This window comes from Sminthopsis crassicaudata, chromosome 2, assembly GCF_048593235.1.
Source record: "Sminthopsis crassicaudata isolate SCR6 chromosome 2, ASM4859323v1, whole genome shotgun sequence".
NCBI classification, from domain to species: domain Eukaryota; kingdom Metazoa; phylum Chordata; class Mammalia; order Dasyuromorphia; family Dasyuridae; genus Sminthopsis; species Sminthopsis crassicaudata.
In genome coordinates this window covers 209344924-209364006 of record NC_133618.1, presented here as the reverse complement: position 1 = coordinate 209364006, position 19083 = coordinate 209344924, and the positions used below count along the sequence as shown (strand labels likewise).

Here is a 19083-nt window from a genome sequence, read left to right as displayed (position 1 = left end):
CAACTGCCTCTTGAATTTCTAAAACTGATGTCTCATAACTATATGGAAACATCTCTCCTAAATGCTTGGTTTCTTTTTTAACACTGCCAAGATGATTTGGGATGGCATATGTGGGGCCTTATCACCTAATTAATACATAGATAATAAATAAGGATTAGTCTGTGGGCCACAAATCTCCCCCAATTCCAGTTCATCCTCCACTTAGCTATCTAAAGGATCTTCTTCAAGACTGTGTCGAACAATATCACCAACCATCTCTCTTCCCATTCAATTAATTTCTGTGGCTCGCAATTACTTCCAGGAAAAAAATATAAAATGTATTGGTATTCATAATATATACTCCCTCTTCTTTTCTTAGACTTTACTTTCTCCTGCACATTTTCTATTAAACAGTAATGCTGGCCTCCTTACAGTCCTAAACAAGATACAACATCTCCCCTCTCTGTGGATTTTCACTATCTGTGATGGTCTCCCTCTTCATCTCTATCTCATGGAGTCCTTTAAATTTTCAACTAAAATATGACCTCTAACAAGAGCTTTTCCTTACCCCATTAATGCTTTTTCTACTAAATTATAAATTATCCTTTCCGCCAAGGAAACCCTAAAACTCTGAAAAATCCTTAAAGGAGAAAACCTCCTTTGACTCTGCCTCAGGGAGGGGACTCCATCCCAAGCACAAAACAGTTTCATCTTTGTTATCTGGGTGGGGATGGCTCAGTCCTGAAACCCATTGAATTAAAATAAAATTCTAACCCTGGGAGCCAACCTGGGACTCCACTCACAAGCCCCCTTCAAGCCTGTAGCCATAGCTACTGATTATAAAAGAGCCAGAGTTGAGCCCTCTCTTTGCAGAGGTCCCAAACATGGCAGCATTACACCTGGCACCAAGGATCTTTGCCCACTGGAACACTGGTTCCAGTGCCCTTTTATCTCTAACCTTCAACTTTACAACTAGACTTTACTTCCAAATCCAATAATAAACCTATTTTCTCAATCTAGGTTTTCAATTCTGTAAATTCCTTTACAAGGGACTCTTGTGCTGCCACTAGACGTCATTTAACTCTGTATCCTTGCATCAAATCCAAAGGGGTTGCAGGGGAGCTCCATTTGACTCCCTGTACCCTGAACCTCCCACTAGACCTCAATTAAACCCTAATTTCATTTAGGTAACCCAATTCTAGATCTCATAATTTCCATACCTTGATGGTACATATTTCTTTGCAAGCTATCTGGCAGTAAGATAATGCAAAGCAAATAGTAGTAGCTAACTAAATGTGGCTGACTCTTTGATAAAGAATGAAAATTTGTTGAATAAACAAATCTAGGCACAGATAAATATATAAATTTCATAGAACCCCTTTCAAAAGTTGAGACAAGGAAATAGGAACAAGCATACACTTCCTATATTATGACCAAATGGATACTAGTTGAGGGGAAAAGAAATTAAGCCCCCAAAATATAAATATGGCTACAATTTACTTTTCTTTAAATTCATTAGATTGATTAAATTCCCAGAGTCTTTTTAAAAAGCATGCATTTGTTAACAGGTATTACATAGCTAATGGGGACTGGCCCTGGGGGCAGAAAAACTATTATTCTGCCTGTGATATAATAGCTGAGATCATGACCAAAACACTTAACCTCTCAGTGTCCAAACTCTACTGTTTACACACCAGGTATTACACCAAGCACGGTTAAATCACAGTCTCCACATTCTCTTGAAAATAATTGTTTTGGAAAACAAAATTTCAAATACAAAGTATCTCACAGAGATTATCCAGCCTTAACAACACTGCTACTAAACAAATGATAACAGACCTACCAAGAAATTTTAAAAAAAGAGAGAGAGATCATAGATAAAAGCACAAAAAGTAGCATTTTCCCATAAACCACCATTATTTATACTTTGCTACTTTCTGTCCATTTTTTTTTTAGAACTATCTTATTTCATACAAGTACTCAAAAACTCATCATTTTTTGTTCTTTGATTCTGGGTAAAGTTCTGAATTGGTCTAATTGTTCTGGAAAACAATTCAGAATTACAGGATTACTCCCTATAATAGCCTGTTCTTTACATTTCTATTGGAATGTAAGCTCCTTAAGCACATTAATTGTTTTTGCCCTTCATTGTTATTACCAGTGCTTAGCACAGTGACTGCAAACATATAATAAAAACAGTTTTTTGAATCAATGGTGGATACAGAAGAGAATTCATGAAAAGTTAAGTAAAAAAGAATCAGAAAAACTATATATATATATATATATATATATATATATATATATATATATATATATATATAAACTGGTATTCAATATATATATGTATATATTGAATACCCAGTTTAAATAAAAAATGATGCAAAAAACAAACTAGAACTAAAAGGTTTGGCAAAACCACCCAACTTGGCCCCAAAGAAGATATATGAAAAAGCCTTTCACTTCCAGAGTGTGTAATTGACTACCAATAGATATAGAACTCCATATAATGCCAGACTTCTTCAAAGTGTTGGTTAGTTTTATGTAATTGGACTTTTTTTTTTCTTTTAAAACTTTTTTTGTTACAAGGAATATCTCTTTGGGATGGCAAGATAATGAGGACGTTATAAAAAACTAGTTGTTCAGTAATATTTTAGTCTTCTCCCATACTTCATGATCCAATTTGGGATTTTCTTGGCAAAGATACTGGAGTAGTTTGCTATTTCCTTTTGTGAGAAATGGATGGGCATTTGTTTTTCACAGTTATGAAAATTAAATTGGAAAAATGAAAATTAAAAAACTGAAACCCACAAGGACTTCAAGGAATAATCAAGAGTCAAGGTTATCTTCTCTCAAAAGAATATAAGCTCCTTATGGGCAGGGACTGACTTTTGTAATCAAGAGTAATGACCAGAGATTTGAAAAGAATCTTTTGTTCTTTGCCCTTAGCCTTCCCTGGTTACCTTCCCCCTTCAAAAAGGAAAGCTCTTTGGGAGCAGGGATTAGCTGTGAAATGAAGAAAAGATCCATGTACTATAACTTCTGTAACATCCAAATGATGAGGAATCAGGCTTTTACTTCAGAACAGGAAATAAAATGCTGTCTTCGAGATATGATAGAACTGTGTCTCCCAGATTTTTGTGGGGAGTGGGCCACCTGGCCAGGGGAAATTCCTAAAAATGATCCCCACCCATCTGAATCTCAATCTCCCAGCTATCAGAAAGCTACCTGATTACCAAGGGAATATCTCACTTCCCAATCAATCTGGGAATTATTTTGGTCTGGGACCACCCTTTATTGATTTGGAAATCAGACCCTAATTCCTCCCTAGCCCCAAACCATAGAAGGCTAATAAAAAAGATCTGTACCCAAAACTTTGCTATCTTCCTAACTGCAAAGCAGCCCACTGAGGAAACAGTTTTTCAGTGAAAATAAACGTTGATTCTCCCTCACCCCCCCAAAAAAAAATCGCTTACAGGTCAACTGCAAATTCTTTCACAAAAACCTGTGACACCAGCCTGACGACTCCCATCACAGTTTTAAGAGTATCTCTCATCCCTCAACATTGGGAGTCCCAAAAGTACGTCTATTCACCTGGGCACCTATTCTTGCAAGAATGTAAAATAAATCTTTCTTGCCTTCATCAGTGAGTCAGTGGAGTTCCTAGTAAGACATTTTGTTTTTTACAAATGAGGGCTCATTAGGAATCCAGACATTATGAATTTGAAGTGGTCTGTCAAAGCATGAAGAGATGCACCACATGGATTTCAACAGCCTCTTGGTTCAGATCTAGCTTCCCCACCTCATAGACTTTCCAAATTTCCCAGGAACACACTGGTAAGTAAGATCACTGATAAATCCAAGAAATAATAAGGGAACTAGAGTATGGTTTTTCAGCAGCCAGGCAACTCTGTGCACAGACCAAAAGTAAGAACACAGACAATGTAGTAATGCTTTAGGTGGTTGAAGCCACCTTATGAGGTCTAAGGTGTCGGACAGTTCATAAAATGGGGGTTTAATGGTGCCAAGGAGGGGAAAGTCCTGAGGCATACCTCTCATAAAGTCCTGGAGGAGAGAGGAGATCAGGAAATCTAGAGTGGAATAAATAATAATGGGATCATTGGATAGTGGGGATCTACATGCTGGGGTAAGGGAAAGATGTGAACAAAAGATGTAAAGAAGGGAGAAGTAAAGAAATGGGGCCCTAAGAGAGAATAGGTTTGTATCCAGGAAATAAGGAACAACTCTACTAGACAGAAAGAAAAGGAATTTAAAAGTACTTTATATTTATATCTGAGTGTGAATCTGTGTTTTGTTCTCAATGCTTTTCTCAGCCAGCTGAATTTCAAAGTAAAAGAAATGGCCATTTAAGGATTTTTCAAAGTGCTTGTTTTATGCCTCTATGCAAAGTTGTTGTGATAAGGAAGCCACTTGCCTGAGGCTGCTAGAGATCTAACTCAGACTAGTAGAATGGATCCTTTCAAGTGAGAGGATGATGATGATATAAGGAGCCTGAGAGGCAACTGTTCTCTAACCTTTCTCCTCTTCTCTCTGCCACCAATTTATTTCATTCCCAGTCTACAAGCAACATACCTGTGTCAGTAAAGGCTGCTTTGCAACTCCTTCAGATGTTATGATTCATAGCTGTGGAAGCTCTTGGAGAATTGACTCAGCAAGGCATGGTCCTTAACACAAAGTAACCTGAATTTTTCTTAAGTTTTCAAGCTTCTCTTCCCTAGAAGGGACTGGAAATGATCAGGGCTGCTGCTGTGTGTGGACTTATATCCAGGCTAGCCTCTCGAAAGAATGGCAGGTTCCCCAAAAATCCCATGCTTCAGAGTCAGCCTTAATTTCTCTCTAGATAGGTCCATTTGTTCCCAAATCCCACACAGTCTCAAAACACTTCTCAGGGGAATCTGTAGGTAAAAGGGTGTGGTCTATCTCCATCTGGCTTGTGGGAAATTTAGGGAAATCAATTTTATATTTTAAAAAATTTTCCCCTTCCTCAATATGAGCAATCCACATAGGTTTAGAGAAGAGTACAAAATTTAGGTGGGAGATAGGAGCCATTGCCATTTTGTTTACAGGGTCCTGTTGAAGGGACCCCAAAACTCTAAAACTCCTTGAACCCTGTGTCTGTGGGACCCCGCCCCACAAAGGAAACAAGATAAACAGCTTCATTCTGTTATTTGGATGGGGTTGGTTCAGTCCTGAGCTAAAATTATTGCAAACCTATTGAATTAAAGAGACTTGTTCACTTTTATTCAAATTCCAGCCCAAGCTGAAACCCAGTTTGTAGATAAAAAGAGCCTACTTGAAACAACTCCTTGCAGAGGTCCTGACATACCAGGCTATGCCATGCTTGCTATGCCAAGGAAACCTTTGCCCACTGGAATAATATTCTCTTCCAGTGTTACCCTCTCTTTATCCTCACCTATTTCCCTAACGAAACTTATGCCCCTCTGTCAGCATCTCTTTACTAGAATCTTTGTCAGGCTTTGCCTCTAAGGAATTCAGACTTTCTACTCTTGCATAGTAAAGACTGACTTCCCAATGCCAATAATAAACCTCTTTTATCATTCTAGCTTTTTCACAAAGAATCTCCAAAACTCCCTGTTCTTGTGCTGAATCCCAAGAGTGAATGAGATGAGGTGAGATCTTTCAAGACAGTTGTGAAAATCGAGTAAGGCTTCATCTACTTCAGAGTTCGAGTAGGCCTGAAGGACTCTGAAGTTCGAGCAAAGGGCATTGCCTTCCCCTCTATGACATCTCCCTATTTCATCCAAATATGGGCAACTATGTACTTATTGGTCAAATTCAATTTCATGGGTAGATCTCGCGTTTAGAATGTAAGACTCTCAGCCAATGAGGATGAGGGTCAGTGGTGGGAGGGGGCGTTTTGCGTTAGGGATTAAAGGTGCTGTCCTGCCCACAGGAGGTGCTTCCTCTCTTCGATAGTCTACTCGAAGAGTGGGACGCCCTTCTTGCGAGAATGTACAATAAACTTTGCTTTTCTCTAGAGCTCTCTCCAGCTTTTTTATTAAATGGTGACCCTTCACCATTTCCGTACCACACAAGAGGGTTCCCTAAACCTCTCCATTTGGTTCCCTGAACCCCGAACCTGCCACTAGACCTCATTTAACTCCCTGACCACCAGAAACCCTAATCTCATTTTGGTTCCCTAAATCTAGACCTCATCATTTGGTTCCCTGACAAAAGGGAACCCCAAAACTTAAACCTCATCACTTTTGATGGGGGAACCCTGAAACTCCTGAAACTATCCTTAACCTTTGGGGTGAACCCTGAAGCTCTCTAGAGAGGGACCCACTCTTGGGGCAGTTAAGTAGTCTCATTAAGTAAGATTGGTCCAGGACCACTCCCTACTTAGCTCATACTTAAGTACTCTCATTTAGCTGGAGATCTAGATTTCTATCCATCCCTATAGAGCTGAAAATTGGCTCAAGCCCACTCCTAGTAAGGAGTCTGTCTCATCTAGGCCTGGGGTCAATGACAACATTGAAGGAATCTCATTCAGTTGAAACCTCAGTTTCAGATTCCTTATAAAAAAGGGAAACTTGGGGCTCATTTCTTTGCAGAGAACCCCAAAAGCAGGAACATGCCAGACCAAGGGACCTCTCCTTGCCATAGCTGCCTGTAAGGATCCCTGTCCACTGAGAAGACATCCTTTCCTCAGTGTTAACCCCTCTTTGTCTCTCTGCCAGGATTCCTCTGATAAACCTTTACTTTTCTGCCAGGACCTGGTCACTGAGAAAGTTAGCCTTCTAGCAAATGCTGACTTCTCAGTGCCAATAAACTTCTTTTTGCCAGTTTAACTTCTCAGATTCATGAATTCTTTCACATTGGACCAGAGCTGACCAGAAGGGGTTCCACAACTCTCTGCCCTGCCACTAATCTCATCACTGTGTCTCTATATCCGATCTCATGCTTTGTTTCAAAGATTTTGAAAATCTAAAAGAATTTAATTTTTCAAGGGCAAGAGGAGTTTTCTCCCCAAAATGCCACCTAAATTTCTGTGTGTTTAAATGTAAATGATATATGATAGAATTATTTTCAATTGATGTATTTGGGAATAAGATTTTAGAAATACTGTTCATTAATATTGTAATACTGTTATTAGAAGGAGTTGACTTGTTTTTAAACTTTATTTATTTATTTGTTTGTTTGCTCAGGCATTTGTGACTTGCCCAGGGTCACCCAGCTAGAAAGTGGTAAGTGTCTGAGGCCAGAGTTGAACTTAGATCCACCTGATTTTAGGGCTGGTGCTCTATCCACTGTGCCACCTACCTGCCCCTGATTTTAAACATTTTTTAATGGCTATTAAAGTTCTCTGGTAATTTACCTAAAGAGGATGCATGTTTGTACCTCTTAATTAGATGAAATTTGCTGCTTTCTAATTTTATATTGAGCGATTTGTAAAATTATGATCTACAGTTTAAAATTTTGTTAGCTCTGCTGAGCATTGATATAAGTTTTATGAAATTTGGTCCAAAGTTATTTATACATTTATCTTAAAGTTATACATTACTCTCAAAAGTGGTTTTAACTACTGGGTTTATATCCCCAAGAGATCTTAAAGAAGGGAAAGGGACCTGTAAGTGCAAAAAATGTTTGTGGCAGACCGTTTTTGTAGTGGCTAGAAACTGGAAACTAAATGGATGTCCATCAATTGGAGAGTGGCTGAATAAGTTGTGGAATATAAATGTTATGGAATATTATTGTTCTGTAAGAAATGACCAACAGGATGATTTCAGAAAGGCCTAGAGAGACTTACATGGACTGATGCTGAGTGAAATGAGCAGGACCAGGAAATCATTATATGCTTCAACAACAATAATATATGATGATCAAGGCTCTTTTCAACAATGAGATGAACCAAATCAGCTCTATTTGTTCAACAATGAAGAGAACCAGATACACCCAGCAAAAGAACTATGGGAAATGAATATGAACCACAACATAGCAGTTCCACTTCTTTTTGTCCAATTGCATTTTTAATTTCCTTCTCAGGTTATTTTTACTTTATGTCTAAGTTTGATTTTTCTTGTGCAACAAAATTACTGTATGGAGATACACACACACACACACACACACACACACACACATTGTATTTAACATAATTAACATATATGGGTCTGCCTGCCATCTAGGGGAGAGGGTGAGGGGGAAGGAGGGGAAAAATTGAAACAAAAGGTTTGGCAATTGTCAATACTGGAAAAAATTACCCACGCGTATATCTTGTAAATAAAAAGCCATAACAAAATAAATGAATGAATGAATAAAGATGGTTTTAAAAACTAGGGACAAGAAACATTGATTAGCAAAAGCAGTGGATAGTTTAAATGAAACAACCAGGTAGAATATCACAAGCTATAAGTATTGATTTTTAAAATAACTTTTTTTCTCAGTTGGTGTTATATTAAAAACAGAAACTTGGTTCTAAATTACATGAGATTCCTATCCATTTTTGTGGTAGGCTATGTTACATTTATTTAGCTACCATTTATGAAAATTGTGAGATTGCTACTTAAGTTATTTGGGGTTACTGTCGTAATACTGAAACCTAAAATTATTTAGGTTCATTTAGTTGATAGGTTGTTGGAGATAGGGAGATGGCTTGTTAATATAGAGAGATGGTGAGGGAGACAGAGACAGGGGATATTAGAGAGGGCAGAGAGAGAGAATCAGGATGTTTTGGCTACTTCCGGAAAGGGTGAAACATGGAGCTGAACTGATCTCTCTCTCTATGCCTCCTTCCTCCTTGCTGCTAGTACTCTAAAGTAGGGTTAGACAGGCAGGGGAGGTAGACTTCAGCCCTTACCCTAGGGTCCAGTTCATTCCGCTGGTTTGTGAACTTGCAGGGTTTGGAAAAAACTTGGTTCTGGGTGTAGAGTTCCAGTCTCTTCACCTTTTAAGTTACTGAAGGGTTTTGATTTGATTTTTTGGTAGTTAATTTGTAATTTAATACTAAAAACTATATACTAGTTATTTACATGGTATGTTGGTTTGAGAAGGTGAAAGCTTAGTACACCTTTCCCTCACTGGGTTTGGCTACTCCTTAGAAATGAGAAAACAAACCTACTCATTGTAGCTCACCCCTCCCAACTTCGGGCTCTCCTGCTACTTACCCCAGTTAAATGAAATTACTTTAGCATTAATTGCTTGTATTGTTTAAAGGAGTAACTTATATTTACATGGTGTTAATAACTAAATGTTTGTTTTTATTTTTCACATCTGTGTTGATTAAGTGTATCATGGCTCATTGTTTAATATTATCTATAGCTTTCTTGCTCTATAGACACACAGAATAGAGAGTTTAGGATTTAAAACTTGATTAGTGAAACTTACTATTCAGATGAAATCTCTTGGGATTTTAACTATTGTTTTGAGTCTTGAATTTGGAAATGATTGTCTGAATTAAGTTAGTGATACACCATTTGAGAGAAATACCATTAAATTAAACTCAAACGGATTCCTGAGTAAGCTATAAAATGGGATTGTTAGCTATTATAATCAGAGCCCTGCTTTTTTTCCTCTTATAACAAATTTCTATAATCAGAGTAAGTAGTCAATAAGAAGCCATAAGCATAATTCAAGTATGTAATATCTTGCTGTTTTTGATCAGAAAACATGTTGTCATTATGTCTTATAATTAGGTAAATGAGTAATTTGACTAATTCATCTATCTGTTGCTAGATATATATGTCTCTATGAAATTAGGTCCTTTAAGGACTAACTGTAAAAACAAATAATGTAAATGTAAAAACAATTGATACAACTGTCTGTGGAACCTGTTATTTTATTGATTATTAAAAATGAAGCTGAAACACCTTGTGTATAGTTTAAATAAGAAGATTTTAGTGTACTCAAATTTTCTTAGAGGGATGTAACTCATGGAATATTTTGTTATATCAATGGGAAAGTCACTTTTATTTAAGCTGGCTATTAATGTGGGAATAACATTTGTTTTTATATTGGGTACATTATTTTCTTTTGAATAATTTATATTGAAAAGCCACTGACCAATTTGTATTATTCTTTCCCATTCCATCTCTTAATAGGCAAAAGAGGGGGAATATATTAATGTGCACACACACACATATACATATATCCTACCACCTAGTATGGGATGTAACTGAGGGCAACTTTGGCAATTTCTCCGAGCATACCCCAAGCAAACCTTGGATGTTATCGTGGAGGCAGCTTTCTCAAACCTGCTTTGCCTGGGAACTGAGTGGACACCTGTGCACCTGTCCAATTGGCTATTCCTTTTACCTCAGCATTCAGTGAAAAAAATAACGCTGAATCAAGAAAAATAAAGTCAAGGGTAATAACTAATGAATTCAAGGCTGGGAATCTAGTTTTGTATTTGGGTCATTCCTACTCTGGTGAGTAAATATTATTAGATGTTACACCAGAGAGACCATGAAAAGAATTACAGAATAGTTAGATGTCACTAGCAGAATGGCATAAGAAAACAGAATGACTAGAAAAGTTACTGGCAGGAAGAGGAGGACCATGTGTTACAAGTAGAAGTCCCAGTATAGTCCTATCAGAAGAAATAGCAGAGAATTCAGGGATTAACTATTCATCCTATGTAAGGAGATCAGTGCAGGGGTTAATAGATTTTTATGAGGTGGGATATAACAGTCAAATTAAGGGATTTGGAGACCAAATTATTAAAAAAGAAAAAAGGGGGAAATTGTGAGAAATGAATGGGCATTGGTTTTCCACGGTTAAGAAAATTAAAATGGGGAAATAAAACTTAAAGCAGAAAATTAAACCCCAAGGATATCAAGGGTGAAAGTTATCTTCCCCAAATGAATGTAAATTCCTTGGGAGCAGGGACTGGCTATGTAATGAGAGGTGGAAATTCATGACAAGTAACTTCTGTGACACATAATGAGAAATCAGGCTCTTGTGCTTCAGCATTAAGAAATAAAACACTACCTTTGGAGTTTCAAAGATGTGTCTACTCACCTAGACACCCATTCCTTCAAGAATATAAAATAAATCTTTCCTGCATTCACCAGTGAGTCAATGGAGTTATTGGTAAGATATTTTGTTTTCTTACATTATCTTTTTAATTTTATTAATTGCTTTTTGCAATCAGTCTGTAAAAAAACAAAATATCTTTTCTCCATATAATTAAACTGAGGCAAAAAGGTTTAAGCCTCTTATCCAGGACCACACAGCTACAATCAAATCTGAACTCAGGAAGATGATTCTTCCTGACTCTAGGACTCTATCCAGTATACCACCTAGCTATATATATCAAAAACTAGAAGCAACTTTTTAAGGGGAAAAAAAAATAATGAACTGCTAGAGATTATGATATTCTCCCTCTGATATGAGAACAGAGCTATGAAGACCAAAATCACATTTATGAAAGTGATTCAGGACAGTCATCTCTTCGTTTCCCACCAAACTGCATTCTTCTTAAGACTTCTCCATTATGCCCCCCAAAAGGGTGTTTCCCTTTACCTCAGCTTCCTTTTTTGGGTAATCATTCTTCTCCCATTCAAATATAAGCTCCTGAGGACAAAAGTCCTCCTTTCATTTTTATTTTGTATCCCCATAACTATAGTACTTGTCCTAAAAAAATAACTAATCCATGAAATTAGTCCTTATAGATACAAGTGGCAAGGGTCCTAGATGAGGATATAATAAACTGACCACAAGCTCTTAAGAATGTTTTTGCCTAAATCTTATAAATCTAATCCAAAACACTTAAAACTTTAAAGAGAAAGAAAAATTATCCAGAGAGCTGCTGGGATTCTCATCTAAAAGTAGTGCAATTTACTTGCCATAACTATAATTTTATTTTTTTGTTGTGGTAAAAATTTCAGAAATAATCAGACAATGCCTGAAGCCATCCTAGAAGGCATGGGAAGTAGGAAGAGACCCTAGACACTATCATCTAATATACTGAAATACATAGTGACCTAGACTTTGCCATGTACCCTGGTACCACACCTTTGGATCTCGAGGGCTTTTCATCAACCCTGATGCTGAACATTCATCTCCTAGCTCTGTTTCCACCTCTCTAAACTTCATCATCATGTCTCAGTTTCCTTCTCATGGTGGCTCTTCATTCCCTATGGCTTTCACGCACTAAGATCTGCCATTGCAGTTCCCTTCTTCCATTAGTGATTTCTTCCCAACATCTTAAATTCCTCTCTCATCCTTGTTTCTCTAAACTTCACTACCATGCCCCCAAAAGTACTTTATCTTCCCACATTTCTCCAACTTTTTAGCCCTTTATTATATGTTATCTTACCCCATTAGAATGTAAGTTCTGTGACTGTCTTTTCTTTTGTTTATATTTTCATCCCTAATGCTTAGCATTATGATAAGTATTTTTATACCTATGCCCAGAAGTCACACAGAAATTTCTCTGACAAAAATAGGGGTTTTGAATAAAAAAAGTTTTAAGATTCCCTGTGTTAAAGTAAAACAAATGAGAACACTGGGAGATAGTAATCCATCTTAATATAAGTAACAGAAAATATAATTTAAAAAGAAAAACACTGACAAATATTGCCACATAACAAATATTACCCTCTGTCACAAATCATAAGGCCTAGGCCTATGGCATTCCTTTAACTTCCTACCTCAAATTCCCATGCCATACCATCTCAGGATCTATGCCCCCCAAACATTCCAGATGCTGGCTGCCTATAAAACTAAGACACTTCTTCTCCTAATGAGGGATGCTACCCACAGAGATACAATACTGTGTTGGAGAAGTCTTTCCAATGTACAAACTCCCTCCAAATTAATCCAAAACAAATTCTCTATCTCCCACCTTAAAGACTCTACCATAATGTCGAATAACTATAGAACATCAGAGAATGCAAAACAAATTGACGAAAACCATTAGCAATTCCTTAGCATATTAACAAAAAAAAAAAAAAAAAGAAGAAGAAAAAAACAAGAGAAAGTCCATTATTTACAAAAATAAAGGCTTAGATAATTAAGGGAATGGTAAATGTTTATGCTTGACCTAACCAATACAGCAAAAATGGTGCTGCCTAATTTATTTACAAAGTTGATACCAAACCAGCTTTGAAGATAAAAAAATTTGTAGAAAAAGTGGAAGGAAAAAAAAAAAAGAGAGAGAGAGAAAGTAAAAAGGCTAGGATTTCCATATGTCAAACTATATTATAACACAACAATTCCCAAAACTATTTTCTATTGATAAAAGGTCTTAAAAATACATTAATAAGTGGAACAGACCAGATAAGAATATTAGCCTAAGTAAACGCAGTAGGCTAATATTCAATAAAACAAAAACAAAAAATGTAAACTGATAAAAGTAGGAATCTCTATTAAAGAAAAACTAATGGGGGGGGGGGGAAATGCAGTGTTGGCAAAAAGAAACAAACTAACTAGTATATCTTGTGCAGCATATTCCAATGAAATCCAAATGGATTTTACAATTATAAAACAATTATAAACAACTATTAAAAGGTCATATCACTAAAAAGGGAGAATGGAAAGAGGTACTTTCCACAGCTATCACTAAGGGAAAACTCTTAATCAAATAGGAAAGGATATTATCAGAGAAATAAGACAATTGTACCTTCATAAAAATGAAGAGGTTTTATACAAATAAAATAAAAGCAAACAGGTCAATGTCCATGGAGGAAGAAATTTTACATCACTATTTCTGATAATGATATTAAAAGACTATAGAAAAAGAAAAAGTTGCTCCAAATCACAATTAACAAGAAACATACAAATTTAAATCCCATGAAGGTTTTCACACATAGAAAACTTGTATAATTGGTCTAAAGATGGAAACAGTCCATGCAAGAGGTATTATTCTATTACAATTAAGATGTAGGTGGATTGAATAAACACCCTAAAGTACAAATTGGAATTACACAACAACTCAATAAATTATTTTTAAGCTATGAAACAGAGGGGCAATTAGGTGGTGCAGTGGATAGAGCACCAGCCCTGAATTCAGGAGGACCTGAGTTCAAATCTGGTCTCAGACCTTTAACACTTCCTAGCTGTGTGACCCTGGGCAAGTCACTTAACCCCAGCCTCAGGGGGGGGAGGGGGGGATTAAGCTATGAAATGGAAAAGACAAAGAAAGGTCCTATGTATATCAAATTATTTATAGTAGCAAATAATTATGGAATTATTTGTATTATTTATTCATGGACTAAAAAACTAGAAACAAAGTAGGTTCCCATCAATTGGAAAGTATAGCACAGGAATGGAATGGAATTCTACTGCGTGTCTAGAAAAAAATAAACAAACAATTTGGAGAAATATAGGAAGATGTATCTATATGAACTGATTCTGGGAAGAAAGAGAAGACCAAAATACCCAATGACTAAGATAAGTTTCCTCTTATGTAAAATGAAGACAAAGGACTAGATGGCTTCTGTAATTCCTTCCAGCTCTAGCTCTATATTCCATGATCCTAAATGCTTGAAAAAAAAATACAAAGATGAAGAAATTAAAATTTAATGAAATGAACAAGACTAGGCATAGACTATATGATAGAAGTCTAGTGATGAAACACTTCCTTGCTCTGAGTAGAGAGAAGTGGATTGCAAGCTCAGAATGAATCATATATATCATGTACAACAGGTATACGGGGCAGGATGGGGAGTGATCCTTATTCTAGAAAGAATTCAGAGCAATTCATCTTTTACTTCTCTTTTCTCTATGAAGAAAAAGCATCTTTGAAGTGCAAATGATAACAAGGTATAGTTTATAAGGAACTGATAACCAAAACAGTAAGAAGACAGCTGGTTATGATTTCTGACCTCAACAATAGCTTAGTGTAATGAAAAACAGTCATATTTGAATGATGTGCCACTGAAAGTGATTGCCAAAAATAATGGTAAATAGAGGTAATACAAGAGAAGAAAAGATGAAATGTCATTTTTCAAAAAGAAGTAAAGAATAAAATCTGTCAACTATAAATATGCCAATAAGCATGATTTCAATTCCCAGTAAATTTCTCCAATATTTTTAAAGAAATAGCTAGTGTACGTCTTTAAAATTAAATAAATGAATGAATGAATGAATGAATGAATGAATGAATGAATATCACAAATAGCTCACATGGCTTCTTCAAAAATAGGTCATGTCACAGGAAAAGATAATGATGAATGTTGGAGGGGATGTGGGAAAACTGGGACACATACATTGTTGGAGTTATGAGACTGATTCAACCATTTTGGAGAGCAATTTGGAACTATGCTCAAAAGGGCTATCAACCCGTACATGCTCTTTAATGCAGCAATGTCTCTACTGGGCCTGTATCCCATAAAGGAGGGAAAGGGACCCACATATGCAAAAATGTTTGTGGTAGCCTTTTTTGTAGTGACAAGAAACTGGAAACACCTGATTAATCATAACTTCATTACTCCACATTCAGTTACAAGATCCCATATGGGGTCATGAGGAATGTAGGTTTTAGAGTATAGCAATAAAATTTCAATTCACAAAAAAATAAACAAATAAATAAATGAAATCACAAATTAGAGATTTCCATACCTGTCTACTGATCGACCTGGACCCACTCCAAGTTCAGGCCGTGCACTAGGTAAGAGGTAAGACAGCCTGTCCATCACTGAAGAGGCTACGGGTAAGGCAGCAACATTTTGATTTATTTTCTTGAGTTCATTTACAATGGCACTGGCAACAGATTTCAACACATGATGAGGAAGATGAAACGTAACGGTAGCCCACTGCAATTTAAAAAAAAAAAATGCACAGGAAGAAAAGTTGAGAGCAAAAACTGAAAGTTTGCTTAATTTTACATATCAATACAACAGATTAAATAAAACAAAATACATTATTTTATGTAATCTTTAATCTTCAGTTTATTATAGAAGTATATAATTTAAACCACAAACTGCCAGTTAAATGTGAGTTAATTATGACTCTGAAGAAATAGATAATGATTGTCCCTGCAATACTGTCTGACACACCCTATATAAATGGCAGATACGTGGCGCAGTGGATAGAGCAGTAGACCTAGTGTTAAGGAGACCTGAGCTCAAAATTGTGACTAAAACATTTAACAGTTATGTGACTATGGGAAAGTCACTTAACCTCTGTTTGCCTCAGTTTCATCATCTATAAAATGGGAATAATAGCACCAACCTCCCAGAATTGTAAAAATAAAATATCTGTAAAGAACTTTGATAACTCTAAAAATGCTCCTGTTATTATTACTATTTTTATTGTAATTATCATCATCATCATTATAATTACATCCACTGTTGAAAACTAAAATGATCTGTAATAATAATGAATTATATGCCCAAAAGTCTATAAAATCATGCATGCCCTTTGACCAAAGCAGTATCAATTCTAGGTCTCTTATACTAAAAAGAAAAAAAAAAAAAAAAAAAAGACTTATGTGTACAAAAACATTTATAGAAGTTCTTTTCATGGTGGCAAAGAATTGGAAACTGAGAGGATGTCCATCAATTGGGGAATGTTTAAACAAACTGTTGCATATGATTGTGCTTTAAGAAATGATGATCAGGATGCTCTCAAAAAAACATGTAAAGACAAGAATTGAAGCAAAATGAAATGAGCAAAACCAGAGCAAAACATTGTAAACAATAATAGCAATGCTGTATGATGATCTACCATAAATAACAGCTATTCTCGGCAATACAATGATCGAAGGCAATTTTTTAGGGCTTAGGATGAAAGGTACTGTCCATCTCGAGAGAGAGAGAACTGGCAGAGTCTGAATAAAGATCAAAGATACTTTTAATTTTATTTTTCTTAGGATTTTTTATATTTTCTTTCACAGAATGACTTGTGTAGAAAAATAGTGTCTGTGATTACACATGTATATGACCTAAGTAAAAATTCTTGCCTTCTCAATGGGGAGAAAGGGGAAGAAGGAAGTAAGAGAATGTGGGACTCTTGAGAAGGAAAAAAACAATGTTAAAATTACTTTTATATAAAACTGTGAAAAATAAAATATTAAATAAGTTTGTTTTTGGTAGTATTGTACAATGGTCAACTGTAAATGACTGATATTCTCAGCAATACAGATCCAGGAAAATTCTAAAGGACTTGAAAAATGCTTTCCATTTCCAAAGAAAAAATTGGTGGAATCTGAATGCAGATAGAAGCAGACTATTTTCACTTGCTCTATTTTTTTCATGAGTTTTTTGTTTTTGTTTTACCTTTGGGTCTGTGTCCTTTCACAACATGATTAATATAGTGATATGTTTTGCATCCTTAAACATGTAAAACCTATTATCAAATTCCTTACTGTCTCTGGGAGGTAGGACATGAGAGAGGAAAAGAGAAAATTTGAAAGTAAAAAAAAATTTTTTTAATGAATATTAAAAGTTGTTTTTACATGTAACTGGAGAGAAAATAAGATATTATTTTAAAAATGAATTTTTTTAAATGAAGTCCTAAAAATAATAATAATGATGATGAGTTACAAAAAAAAAAAAAAATTGTACAATTGTAAGTAAGCATGGTATGATTAAAAAGAACACTGGATTAGGCATCAGAATACCTGGATTCTAGCTCTCACTCTTCCATTAGCTAACTGTATGATGTTGGGCAAATCCCAACCTCTCTGGGTCCTAGTTGAGGAGATAATCTTTAGGTGATCTCTAAAAGTCCCTCCCAGGTCTAAAATTCGGTGATCTTTGAATAGTCCTAAATCAACAAAAAAAGGGAATGTAAAGAAAACACATTTGTGCAAGAGATAAATATCAGTAACATAATTTGCACATGTACTCCAGGGTTTACTGGTATCTCTCTACAACTAGACCTTAATTTGACAGAGGTAAAGGATCAAACAACCTTTGTATGTCAAATGGTGCTACACATACTTGACTGATACTTTTGATATATTATCACAAATTATGGTATAATCTTTGCATATACTAAGTGCTAAAACAATCCTTTTAAATCAGAATGTAAACTGCTGTGAACAGTTACCCAGATAGCTAACATTCTGGATAGAATAAGTAATAGTTTAGAGCAGCATGCAGAAGCAGACAGACATCTTTAACCTCCTATTTTATAACCAGGATTTGAGAACAAAGAACTTGGTAAATTAAAAAAAAAAAAAAAAAAAAAAAAAAAAAAAAAGTGAAAAAAATAACTGAAAAGCAGATAAGTTTGGTTAATTCAAAAGAAAAAAGATCAGACCAAGAAAATCTGAAACTCAAGTGAACCACTGCTGCAGTATGAAATCAAAGGACTTTTACAAATATAGATTATATTATAAAGATGATTTTATCCATCTGAGAAAACTGAGGCCCAGAAAAGTCAAGTGACTTAAGCAAAGTCTAATAACCAACTAATGATAGAGATTAAATAGTACAGAAGTGAGAAGACAATAATTAGAACCTCAATTCATAATTACTAAAAAGCATCTCTATAAAAATGTGAAATAGGTCTGGGCAGACTACTGCTCAAGAATTTATCTAACAAAATGAAAAGTTATTATCAATTCATTTTTCTGTCTCATTTATTTCCAATACTGTACATCCAACCCCATCCCTACACCTAGGTAAACCATCTCAGTTTTGAAAGGTAAAGGCAAAAAAAGCAATTTAAGAAAAAACAGTAACACAATGATACTATTTGATAGTATTATCCAATATTCTATGGCCAAAGAAAGGGAAATAAATTTCTTAACTCTTTTCTTATTCCAAACTTGGACATTTTAATCATTCAGTGTCATTTTATTGTTCTTTTTGTTTACCATGTTAGAATCACTGGGTATGCCAATTTCTGATTCTGCTTATTTCACTCTGAGTCAGTTCAAATACATTTTCCTGGAGTTCTTCTCAGCCATCATTTTTAATGCCTTACAAGTACTTATTTAGCCATTTCCCAATCATTGGACACCTATTTTCTTATCACAAAAAGTGCTATGAATATTTTGGTATCTACAGAAAATTTCTTTCTCAACCTAGCAATTGGATCTCTAGGTCAAATATCATCTTGTGCAGCATAATAACAACTGTTTTTACAGAATGAAAGGATCATTTCATGATATTAGTCTTTCTGCATGCTGTACACTACTCCCACAATATTTCAATATGCTCTTCACTCCAGTCG

The 19083-nt window shown here is 35.5% G+C and overlaps 1 protein-coding gene across 10 annotated transcripts in view; it reads right to left on the bottom strand.

The window, feature by feature from the left end:
* BIRC6 (baculoviral IAP repeat containing 6) overlaps window positions 1-19083 on the bottom strand; it is a 297131-nt gene that overhangs the window by 210797 nt on the left and 67251 nt on the right. For all 10 annotated transcript variants that reach the window (XR_012486168.1, XM_074288148.1, XM_074288151.1 and 7 more), the window contains exon 4: window positions 15520-15713. Coding sequence is in view for 9 of the 10 variants with exons in the window: in XM_074288148.1 (XP_074144249.1) it covers window positions 15520-15713 (194 nt within the window). In the remaining variant the exon portion in view is untranslated. The remainder of the gene's footprint in view (window positions 1-15519; window positions 15714-19083) is intronic.